This window comes from Polyodon spathula, chromosome 17 (genome assembly GCF_017654505.1).
Source record: "Polyodon spathula isolate WHYD16114869_AA chromosome 17, ASM1765450v1, whole genome shotgun sequence".
Lineage (NCBI taxonomy): Eukaryota > Metazoa > Chordata > Actinopteri > Acipenseriformes > Polyodontidae > Polyodon > Polyodon spathula.
The window spans coordinates 7267347-7280081 of NC_054550.1; the positions used below are offsets into that span (position 1 = coordinate 7267347).

General features: G+C 36.6%; 1 protein-coding gene across 1 annotated transcript in view; it reads right to left on the reverse strand.

The window, feature by feature from the left end:
- Positions 1-12735, reverse strand: part of LOC121329775 (phosphatidylinositol 4-phosphate 3-kinase C2 domain-containing subunit alpha-like) — a 34977-nt gene that overhangs the window by 5599 nt on the left and 16643 nt on the right. Inside the window, exons 5-21 of the mRNA XM_041275557.1 lie at positions 10768-10888; positions 10138-10249; positions 9672-9751; positions 9486-9549; positions 8923-9069; positions 8293-8338; positions 7138-7363; positions 5395-5517; positions 4959-5126; positions 4588-4696; positions 4160-4302; positions 2601-2789; positions 2079-2172; positions 1712-1806; positions 1015-1195; positions 498-602; positions 95-187 (exon numbers count right to left, since the gene is read on the reverse strand). Coding sequence (XP_041131491.1) covers positions 95-187; positions 498-602; positions 1015-1195; positions 1712-1806; positions 2079-2172; positions 2601-2789; positions 4160-4302; positions 4588-4696; positions 4959-5126; positions 5395-5517; positions 7138-7363; positions 8293-8338; positions 8923-9069; positions 9486-9549; positions 9672-9751; positions 10138-10249; positions 10768-10888 — 2096 coding nt within the window. The remainder of the gene's footprint in view (positions 1-94; positions 188-497; positions 603-1014; positions 1196-1711; positions 1807-2078; positions 2173-2600; positions 2790-4159; positions 4303-4587; positions 4697-4958; positions 5127-5394; positions 5518-7137; positions 7364-8292; positions 8339-8922; positions 9070-9485; positions 9550-9671; positions 9752-10137; positions 10250-10767; positions 10889-12735) is intronic.

Genomic DNA, 12735 nt, shown 5'->3' on the forward strand with positions numbered 1-12735 from the left:
GCTTTAACCTTCTCAAAATTGTTCTAGAAACAGGTCTCATCTAAAGTTTAAAAATACCAGTGTGTTTCTAATATTGCTAGGAGTGTGTGCCTACCTTAAACATTACATTGATCTCTTCTCCCAGGGGGTCTGCGTTCACTAGGGCGATTTTGAGGGGCACTGCATTGGAGTTGAAGAAGGAACAGGCCTACATACAATAAAGAAAACCTTGGGATTGAGTATTCAATGACAACTACCAGTGAACAGACAAGGTCAATAGCATGTACTGTACATTCCCTAGTAGCTTGCATGCAATTATTTAAATTCTAGTATATAAAAAAAGAAAGAATGAATAACACTGGGGCCATACTGTATTTTTGGTAAAACATAATAAACTGCAGCTGATAAAGCAACACTACATTACACGACAAGACAAACACACACACCTAATAAACGATATTTTAGAACTGCTCTAACAATAGTACCCGATGCTCATCTTAAGCAATGAAGCAGCATACCTTGACGTTGAGCTCTTTGGCAACCAGACTGGGGTTCAAGGGCAGACGACAATTGTTCTTTAAGAAAAAAGACTTCACTTTGTCCATGCCCTCCTGAAGAACAATCTGCAAGCAAAACAAATCATTCATTATTAATCATTGATACATTGCTAGATGTAAACATTGGGTAATAAGTAATGGAATATGCACACACTTCACATGCCTTCATGTCATCATTTTGGCTTTGCATGCATGTATCTATTCTTCTACAGTATACAGATACACAATACCTGTTTTTAAATGAACAGTAATTGATAAGTGGGAATTTATGGGTAATCTTCCATTAACATTAAACAGGATTACTTTATTTAGGTCAGTAACCTGGATGGCATTTGTATTACAAGGATGGTTCTGATGTTAGTATAAATGTTTACGTAAACAATGTTTACATGCTGTATACAGATGGACAGTAGCGCTCATGGAAATGGAAGGGTTGCAAAACCTGTGAGACTGCTCCCTTCAAAGAATATACACACACCTGTCTAGCAGACCCGCTGGCCTGACGCACTCTCTTTGCCACGCTGGCCAGCAGCTGCACCAGTCTGGTCTGCTTCTCCAATTCTTCCCTCTGTCCTTTACCACACAAAGACAGCAGGGCCCCCAATACGTTCTCATAACGCCTCCCGAAGTTCAGATCCTGCACTGCATCTTTCAACAGCCTACCATCAATTACAATGCATTTCAGTTTTCCAGCTACAATGGTTAAATATTTACCATCTACGACAACCAGCGCTTTATTTGAAATAGCATATTTGTTTCTAGACCTAATGTACTGACCTTGACTTACAGTAGCTTCCACATATGCTTAAAGTTCTTATCTGCTTGTGGGTTTCATGCCTTATTGTTGGTGTCGGTAACTGCATGGTGGCCTTTGCTTAGCTGTATTTTAAGTAATCTGATTAACAGGATCATCAACACTGTTAAGAGCACTCTTTTTTGGCATTGTTGTAATAAAAATAGTAACTTTTTCCTCATGCAGTTAAAAATTTGCAAACTATATAATTGTCGTTATTAGACTTGGGAGCTGGGATCTGGCACAAATTAACCCCTGATCACAACAGCATCTCAAAGATCATTGTAAAAAAGAGGGATATAGCAGTTTTGTTGGTCAAAAAAAAGAGCCTTTTGTGAACTTGAAAAATAAGTACAAATAAATAAGAGATGCATTTGCTTACCAATACAGGTAGTGTGCAATATGAATGTTCCCCAGTGCCCGTGACAAGAGGAGCACTACTAAGGCATTGTGAAGATAGCATTCAAACTTCAAAGCCTACAAGGAGACACATGGCAAAATCACTCTAATCTATAAGAAGTGTGTGTAGTTATTGTACATAAATGGAGAACAGACATTTCCCAATCATGGACTCTGAAAGGGATTTACCAGTATAACAGAACATTTGCTCAAAATCAATACCCAGTAAAACACTTAATCTAGTATATGGGACATTCACTGTTCTAGAATTTAAAACAAAAATACACACAAATTTAATGATGAGAAAACTGCAATATTAGTATTTATTATTAAATGTGGAAATGTATTACCTGCACAAGCTGTGGAAGATAATCAGCCAGTTCATCATCACTTAAATGTTCAATCCAAGTCACAGCAACATTGCGCACTTCACTATCTGCATATCTGAATGGAATGAAATATTTGTTATTATTACAGCATGCTGCTATATTATGATCTAAAACCAGAACAGCCCTGTGCATGTAATCCATTTCTTTCTTATATCTGAGGCCTGGGTTTTAATATAGGAAATAAGTTTGATTATACTCTATTAACACTAGTCCAGAAAGCTACCACACCAATTTCACGATTGGCACTGGGCAAGAAAAAGGCTGGTCATGCAACATGACTAGTTAGAGTTGAAAAAAACTAAAACAGAAGAAACATTCAACCATGGCGTCCAGTTGCCCTTAAATCGCCATACAGTGGCGCGACTTGAGGGACTAGAAAATCGCACTCAGCAATGGTCACACAGTTAAAGTATGAACAAGCCTTAAGACAAGGCATGGAGACAGACTGGCCTGAACTGGGGACTACACAACTGACCCACTTACTTGGAGTGGAGCAGCTCCAGGGCACAGACAGGTGAGAGTGGAGGCCACTGGTTCAAGAGGGAGTGTATCTCAGGCAGACTGTTCCAATCCCAGCTTGGAGCACTAGCCAGGACCATAGGAAGGCTGTTTTTATGTGATTGGCAGTAATGTCTTTTATCCCATAAAAATTCTTTATCCGCTTTGGAGAACCTGTGGCAAATCAATCCCAAATTTCAGATAAATATAATCAAAAACTTTCCAGACATTTAGCCTAAAAAGATATCAAATTCCTTATTTTACATAAAATGTGATCAACAGTACTGCAAGACTATAAATTGTGTATTAAATTTGGGTAAGCTGCTAGATAGAGTTTCCGATACTACTTAAAACAGGTTAGGAATATTGTATACAGTGCAGCTTCCAATTCAAATTGTTCCTCTCATGTACATTCCCAAGATTTTTAATTAAAAAGAAAAAGACATGATATCGATTGCTAAAATATATATATATATATATTATATATATATATCTATATATATTATATATATATATTATAGATATAGATATATATAATATATATATATATTATATTAACCATAAAGTATTACCTGTCCAGGTTAATATTAGCAATTTTTCGTCAGAAAAAAAAACTAAATGAATGACGTTTTTAAATAAATTTTGTCATTTTTAGAATGCTTGTATTAACACGGGTTAGACTGGATTTTAATTTCTATAAAGCAATGCATAATATAGCAATGTTTGAGGAAGTCTGGTGTCTAATCTATCTACCTAATCACATTAACGGTTGCATTAATGAGCCTAATTTCTCAGTGGAACACTTTTGGCATTTTTGGTTTTCATATCAGGATGACTATCATCAGAGGATATTAATCCAGTGCCTAAGGAAGTCCTGGAATGGTTTACAAATGATTGTAAAGCAATGAATGATGAATGTGGCATGCACTTGCTTAATGCATTCACAGAATGGGGGCACAGATCTCAATAGCTACACTGTCCTGTGAATCACAAACACGCTGGCTGTCGCTTGCTAAATTTGATTATTTCTGTGAAAAGGGTACAAATGAGAATACATGGGACAGTACCAAAAATATACAGCTGTACCAACAGGCTTCTCAGAGAGCTATGGAACAAATCTAACTCTACATAATTCAATTCACAGTATTTATATCTGCAAGGTCTGCTGTAAGCCTTGCTGGTTTCAAAATACAACCAATCATAAAAGTCTGGACCTTCCAAAAAGTAGTCATTCTCTGATTCCTGGAGACCATTAAAGCAATGCCTTAGGACAGCTGACAAAATTATGCATACTTAAAGGGAAGGCTTATGAATTAGTAGTAATAGTAATACCATAATCATTTTAAACAGTGATTAATACACAATGTATAACATACGCAGCATCTAATGAGTAGTTAAAAAGGTATATTCTATTGCAACATCCCATTCTATTCAGAAAAAAAGTCAATATACAAATGATGAAACAATTAAAAAAAAATCAAAAATGTTGATATATACACCAATCAAGAGAGCTACTCATATGTTTATGTCACATATACACATACCCTAATGTGGATTCTTTACTGAAAAGTATCTTAAGATGTTTTTGTGCATCTACATCCAGTGTTTCCCAGTTGGGCTGTGGTGGTCTGCTAGCAGGTTGAGGCTTGACAAACTGAATGTCAACAGCTGGGTTTGGAAAGTTAACCTGTAAGAAGCAATGGTTTTATTTATCAATAAGAAGCACATACCCGAATGATCCAAGGATTACAAGGCACCTTTTATTACATGTCTTCCAATCATGTCTTCCTAATGAGAAAGCAGGTCAAGTCTACACTCTCTAATTGAAGCATGTTTAATACTTAACTGGCACGCCCCTGCTTCGCTTTATTTGTTGATAAATGACTTCAAGCTCGGTTATAGTTCATAATTGAGAATACCGGATGCATGCACACTCACCGCAACTGAAGATTTTAGCTAATGGCATGATTACCTGCATGACTATTCTCTCCATCTGATTTCCTTTTCTACTGACAGTACCAACTGGGGAGACAAGGAAACAGGTCCACAGACCAAGCAGCTTAGTCCCACGTGTTAGCACTCTGAAAGAAAAGGAAACTGTTTTATTAAGAGAGTGTGCGACTGCATTCGGTGAAAAAGGCAGAACCCTTTTCATTACTGGGTGAAACTCAAACTTAACCAAAATCATCAACAATTATATCTCTCACTCCAATGTTAATTTCACAAACTGATTATGAAATTCTGAAGATGTAGGAACTCATGTTATCCCCTGAGAAAGGTCACATTAAATCACAACATACAATAAAAGGCTGGAATCCACTAGAAACATTTCAGAATAGTTACCGTCTGAAGTCGAACAGAGGCATGGAAACTTTGCCAAGAAGCTCAGGTCCATTTCTTTGCTTGTTAGAATCTGGCGAGCTGCTGGTATTCTGATTTAATAGTCCATACAAAGTAAGACTGAGCATCGACTCTAAAGGTAACTGTGAAATTGGGATAGGGAAGATTACCCTGAAATGTAAACAGAAATAGTCACATTAACAAATTCATAATAAAACGGTTATAACACAATGTAGGCAAAATCAACAGACAGTCATTTGAATTGTCATTTTCAAGTTAATTCCTCACATAGATCCAAGCTAGTTCCTGTTTGTTGACGAAAATACAGGCTACATCCTTATTAAAAAAACAAAAAAGGAACAGCAAGGAAATGTATAAATACACATCAATTTAACATGAGAAAGAGAGAGAGAATACAAACCCAACCATGCTCACTTACAGTTCATCCCATTTAATGTGAAAAAATAAGTTCTTGTATGTTCCCACTTTCTTAGACTGAACTGGTTTAAATAAGTTCTTTCCGTTATGGGTCAGAGAATACAGCAGGTAGTACTTTTCAAAGCTGGAGGAAAACAAACCAAGAAAGGTCAGCAATAGTCTTTAACACACATTGGCATGCTTTAAATACACGCAACTGCACTTCTACTGTAGAGATATATACAAGCTTGACAAATTTTAAAAGTTATTTAACTGAATCATACTGCTTCATATTACTGGGCTTTAAACTACCAAGTGTTTCATGTGTATTGAAATACACATTGCATATGGAGTCATTTGAAACGCTGTGTGACTAGCTGAATTCTGACATTGAAATAACTATTTTTATCCAAGCACCTAAAGCATCATGTTTTCATTAGGTATAAAGAGAAAACTTTACTCATCTTACCTACTGTAGGTTGCCAACACTTGTCACAAGATACAGCTGGACAATATTACCTTCACAGTTACAGTATATAGGGTGATCAGTGTGCTAGCTCATAAAATATGTACACACGGGCATAACATATGCTGCATATTTTCGGACTGGTGCAACTATTTACATAAGAATAAGAAAGCACTAAATTAAGAGTAGGCCACCCCTGACTCGGAATGCCATGCGACTCTAGGGTTATTCATTAGTATGTTAGGACCTGGCCAGTTTTATTTAAATCATTAGGATATTTGTTGCAACAAAGACCTGGAATGCAAATACCAAGGCTGCCAGTCTAAAAACATACAAGCACCTCCACTACATCTCCAGAAAACTGACCATTACTAGAAATAGACTAGATTTTCAAAAAATTCCAAGAAACATTAAACCAAGTAAACTGAAGTAGGTCACACCAGCTATCTGTTACAATGTTACAATGATGCGGCCTATGTGAGGTAATACCAGCAGATACCAGAATACACCACTTGTTTTAATAAGCATTTATACAACATTTATAAAAAAAACTGTAAAAGTATGTTTCAAATATGGACATAACACCACTAACAAGTATTTTCAATTCCCTACTCCATTCTCTGAAAACTTTATAGAGAGGGCTACAAAGTAGCATTGTTGGGGAGTCAGCTAACATCATCTTCAGTCAGTCATGTTTAGAAACACTGCAGTATTTAAAATCTCACGCCAGAAAGCTTATAAATAGTGCAAAAACATAGCTTATGGCTCTCTAGATGGCAGATGGTTATTTATAACAAGTTCAAGTGAATTTTATCCTGGAGTCCAGCATTGGTATAAAACGTCCTGAAGCTCTTCCTCATGAGTACAAGTTGACCATATTCTCTTCAGTTATCTGAATCTAACTCTTATTCTTAAAAAAAAAAAAAAAAAAAAAAAACACAGGATGCAACAGAAATTACCACTAGTTTTGACCACATGTGACTTACTTTCAAACAGTGACTATACTGTCAGTAACACCCATTTGCTGCAGGCGGTGAATGCTAAAATCCCAAATCAATCAACCAAATTACAACGTTAAGGCCAACTTGATGTTTGATTATTCACTGGGAGTGAAGCAGAACACAATATAATGTTAATATATGTACATAGTGTAAAATAAAATGCGCTGTATGATATCTGATGTCCTTAAAAAAATAAATAAATACAAAAAAATAATAATAACAACACCTGTGTTCAAACTGACCTATGCATGCTAAGTTATCTGATCACTTTTTGCCTGCTGGTCTCCAACTTTCTCACCTGCTGATCCAACCTGGTGGAATGCCATGAGCCGCAAACAGTGTAAACTGGAGGTGCTCTGTGGCCTTGCAGGATTCCTTTGTGCTTCTCCTCTCCTTGGAACCAGACAGAGCAGACTGAGGGCTGCTGCTGCTGAAAGATCTCAGGTACAGCTGCAATAGGTCACACACGGCAGTCGTCAACCCATTCATGCTTTCCTCAACAGGGCTTAGAGGAGCAGAGGACCCTGAAACAAAAGATCACCTCAGTCCTGGTTTCCATGAACCTGTCTAAAACAATCACGCTTCAAACAATCTATATCCCAATTGTGCCAGATCCGGAACCAAATATGGCAATACAGGTTCAAGGTCGTTGAAACACAACTAGATAGCAACTTACAGCTTCCAGGAAACATGCTTGTGACAGAAAGATACCGATTCTTGGTGGCAAATCTCCCTCCCGACCTGTGAGGGCACTAAACAATGGGAACAGAGTACCCTGGACTACTTGGCCTGACACTTTGCTCCAAGGGTTAAAAGGAAGTCTGTTATTTAGAAAAGGGGCTGAGGTTCGATACACTAACTCATTGACCCAGAAGTGAAGTGATGTGGCAGCCGTGGATTGGAGGAGCGGCTGTAATTGTGACGGTATAAATAGGGGTCGAAGCAAAGTAATCTGTTCCTTCATTTTGGTTTATGAAAAGTGACCAGGAAGGACCTGTGTTTTGTGTATCCGTATCGTGTTTGTTTGTTCTGTTTGTTTCTTGCTTGCTGTCACTAGACAGTTAACAAGTTCCGGAGCTGTCGTCATTGGTACTGCACTTATATCACAAATAACTGTATTTGCACACTAGCACTAATTCATACACTAACGGACTTGTGTATGTGTTTTATGTTTTGTGTGGGTGTATAATAAAAAATGGGACGACTATTTCGGGGCAAATTCAGGGATTACAAATTAAGTAATACATGCTGCTGCATTACTTAACATCATTAGTCTTCATAATTTGTTTTGCCGTCAGGCACTGGACACAAAAATATCATTAAACAAACTTTGCACCGGGATTATAATTGTCTGTCTGTTCGTTGATCATCTGCACTTGCACATCAACCATTTTGCCACAATGCTTTTGCAGGTTTTGTAATCCACATAAGAAAACAAACAACCCATACTCACCAACTGTAGCGCTTTTGTTTGAGTCATCAGCAGACTTGGATCCCAGCTGTAAAAGTAGAAAATGACAGAACTGTAAGGAGAATGCAAGAACATGCTGGCTTATGGATTAATATCACTCAACTTCTAGAAAGAGAAGCTAAATTATCATTTGAGAAAAAGATGCAATGATTCAATAAATGTATGAGTGTTTCAATGGCCTGAAAGCTGGCAATAGGCTAACAAACATATAACCAGTATGAAACATATCCCTACACAAGGTATGCACCACAAATATTCCATTTATCTATATTCACTAGGTCAAAATTAATTATTTGAAATGTGGAACATCCTAATACCACTGCTCTATATTATTCACACTGATTTTTCACCCCTGGGGTGATTTAATGACTGCGCTTATCAATCAAACAATATGACTACATTGGGAAGTTGCATTTGATGGAGCAAGGTTATTAGAATTAGGGTGGCAGTATTAACATCTTTGCATCATTAAAACAGACCCACACATAAGCAATCAATAACGCTGTTGTCTATTTTGGCATGCAGTAACAGACCAAGACCGGTCTGTGATGATCTCTTGTAGTACCCCCCTGCAACTGGCAATAGTGCTGAAGATGTATAGCCCAGCTTTACCTCCATGGTTTTGCTCCTTGGAAGATTGACAGTCCTCTTGAGTTTCTTTACAGCTTCTGTAATGGCTTTGGTCTCAACCCCATCTAGTGCACTGCATATATTCTTGACAGCCTGGATTACATTTTCCACCGTTTTGTACTGGTTGTTCTAATGGAAGAAAAATAAACTCCACAATTAAAAACAGATGACTTGCTGAGACCACTAAAATTGTTAAGATGAAAAAAATGTAGACAGCCAGTCTGTTTGTTATGTGTGGTCTCTGATAGTTGCGCGCCGTTACTGTTTAATATATACACAGGATAATCACAATACACTATGTTTTGACATCAGATTTTCTAATGCATTGAAGGTTGCAGTGCTTTATCTTGTCAAAAAAACAAAAAACAAAAAACAAAACAGAATATTATTATAAATTGAGTACAGAATCACTTCTCCTTTAAATAAATAATTGCCACAACAAACGATGTCAGGTTGATGCTTTAGGGTGCAATTTTACCTGCTTACAAAAACAGTAACAATATGCTGAGAATCACATACGTTAAGAAACACAGCATGTACTGTACCTCATTTTGAAGGCACAGCTGGACTTGACTGTGGTAAGAAGCCAGATAATCATTAAGGCATTGTCTATAAAAAAAAAAAAACAATAGCATTGCCATTAATCAATTACTGTACATTAAACCAAGAACAAATCTCCTTTTAAAATGTATAAGCACAACACGTATGCATATACACGTTCTTTACTGTACCTATTAACGGTTTCTTTAAGAGGCTTTTCCACCTGGTACAGGTATTTCTCTAAATCAACAGGAGTGGTATCATCCTCCACCTATTAATACAAATAGATCATTATTGTTATTTAATAAAAATTCATGAAATACATTGATCCATTTAATTTAACTTTTGAAAGTAGTTACTGACATCAAGGGTACCATTTAAATATCTGAACACATTAACATGTATGTATCTGGTGGTACATCCATTATCTGCATCAAAGTTATTTCCTTACCAACTCATTTGAACAATCCTGCTTTTTACGCATTAAGGTTGCAGTCTCAATTATCTAAATCAATAAGCTAGGTAAACCACTGGCAGCTGGCAACCCATAATGTTTGAATAAAAATAAACAGCTTGAATCATACACATATAGATACATACATATATACATACATACATTATATACACATACACACACACATGTGCAGGTTTGCTTACCACACGCGCCAGATCTCTGCATATAGTTTTTTGAGCTAAGAGCTGTAGCTTTATCTCAGTGTCCCATTTTCGACAGTTCTGAATGTATTCATGACTTCCCAGGCAATGTTTACTGGACAAGAACAGAAACAAAGTTACATAATGGATAATAAATAAATACATTTATATAAAATATCAATGTTTTAATAAATTGCAATTCTAATGCTGGTAATGCAATAGGAATTTGCTGACTGCAGAACACAAAAAAATTGTTTTAAAAAGATCATAACAACCCAGCTGCTCCACCGTCCAGTTTAACAGCCTCCTCAGTATCTGAAACACTTGTATAGATATGAAATCTTGTTTTAGGAATCTCACATCAAACAGCCAATCTTTTAATGCATGTAGTGTACATGCCATGCACTGCACAAGAAATGTGGCTATGTGTCCCATCATTTCAATAGTATTGACGTTGATCAGCTTTACTGAATTAACAAGGTGTGTTAGTGGGCAGTGGGTATGTAAAGTTTAGCACTATGATGGGTCCAGCCAAAATCTATAAACTCTCCCTTGTTTCAGGGAGACAGCCAGCTCTGCTTTTTTTTTTTCAGAACTTGAACTAGGCAGCACATTGTTAACAATAGGCCTTACTTTTGCAACACTTCCTCTTGGCCGCAAACCTTCAGGATGTAGCTGCCAATGTCAACCTGGTTCAAGTCATCGTGAACCCAGCACAAGGCCTGCATTATTAGCAGCTCCACAGGGGAACTCACTGAAACAAAAGCATCAGAAAGAAACAGATAAGAAACAGGGAACAGCGAGCTGTAAATAGTAAATTATTTATTTCATTTCTCAGATTTCCATTTTGTACCACACATTCATCCAGAATGTTTAACAAGATGTGTTCTGCTAATATTGCTGGGCGCAACCATAATGTCACACTGTTCAAATTCCACTGTGCTGATGTTTTGCATTACAAATTATAAAATTATAAATTATCCTATAAAATTATAGGATGATCTTTTAACTATTCAATACCTTAAAATGATAAAAGATACATTATTATTATTATTATTATTATTATTATTATTATTATTATTACTACTACTACTATGATTTCATAGCTTAACATAAATGGTTTAGAGGACACTGTAGCTGAATACCTAAAGTGACTGTACACTAGATATGTTAGAAATGGTAATGTTTCTTTAACTGTAAAACTGCATCAGTTACTAGAGAAGAACACTATAAATACAGTCTGGTGTTTCAATGCAAATACAAAACTACCTTTAGCATTGGCGTCATAGTTTTGTGAAGGCTCTAAAATGTCTCTTCCTCTGTCTAGTCGTATTATAATTTGAAAAGTGTACTTGCACAGGAAGTAGAAACAATCCAAATATCATAAATTCTGAGAGGTTTTCAAAATACACTGTACTTAAAATAAAAATAACTCCCTTGTATATGAATATGTACTGTTGTGTTGCTTTAGTACACAAACAATTGTATTTTTTTTAAATGATCTGACTTGATTATGAGTGTTTTATTATCTTTACCAAAATCATGAGAATAACTCCTATAGAGTGCTCCTCTTTCAGGATATAGTACAGTGGTGCTCAACTCCGGCCCTCGAGAAACATTCCAGTCCAGGTCTTTATTCAAACCAGGTCCTAAATTACTTAATTGCCTCTTAGCAGTTTCAATTAACTACATTAGAAACTGCCTGGAGGTAAAACCTGCACTGGATTCGATCGAGGGCCAGAGATGAGTACCACTGAGATAAAACAACATTTATTTGGATGAGACTGCATGTATAGAACATTTAATGTGACAATAGAAAAGTCTTCAATAATATGACTGAATAAAATACCTTGCACTAAACCTACTGTATAAACACTACAGCTGACCTCTATATTTAATATTCATAGGGAAAAATGCTAAACACTTGGAAACCATTTAAATTCCAAAGTAGGAGTGGCCAAAGTGCTTCCACTCCTGGTCTTTGTTCCAACAGTGTTCTGAATTGTTTAAGTGAACCAATTAAACATGCATCCAGTCCCTGAAATAGTTAAGTATATCATTGTACCTGTTAAACCTGGACTGGAATGGCCCTCCGGGACTGACTGGACACCCCTGCTTTAAAGTATTAACATCCCAATTAAATATGTATGAGTAAATGTATAAGGTAGGTAACAGTGTTTATTTCAAGGGAACTTACACCTTTAAACTGGTGCACTCTTTATAGCCTGGCATGACAGTGATGAAAGGGATTCGCCAACTGAAACTGTTGAACAGTTGGATATCTGAAACAAAGGCTGGGCCAGCACTAATCTCAAGCTCTGAGATGAACTATGATGAGATTTCCGAGGGCTCAAACAAAGCAGAAAAAAAGCTCTCGTCCCACAAGCAGTAAAAGAAGCCAGTCACTGTCAGCCACTGTAGTGTACACCACACAAAAAACAGCTGAAGGCTGCTGGACAAAGCAATGTGGTTAAGAGAGAATACATGCACGACTGCCACGGTAATATTTCTACTCAAATTAAAACAAAACAGAGCTGTAGAACCACTTCAACTACAGATAAAAATAAAAATAAATCAATAAATAACTAAAACACACAAATT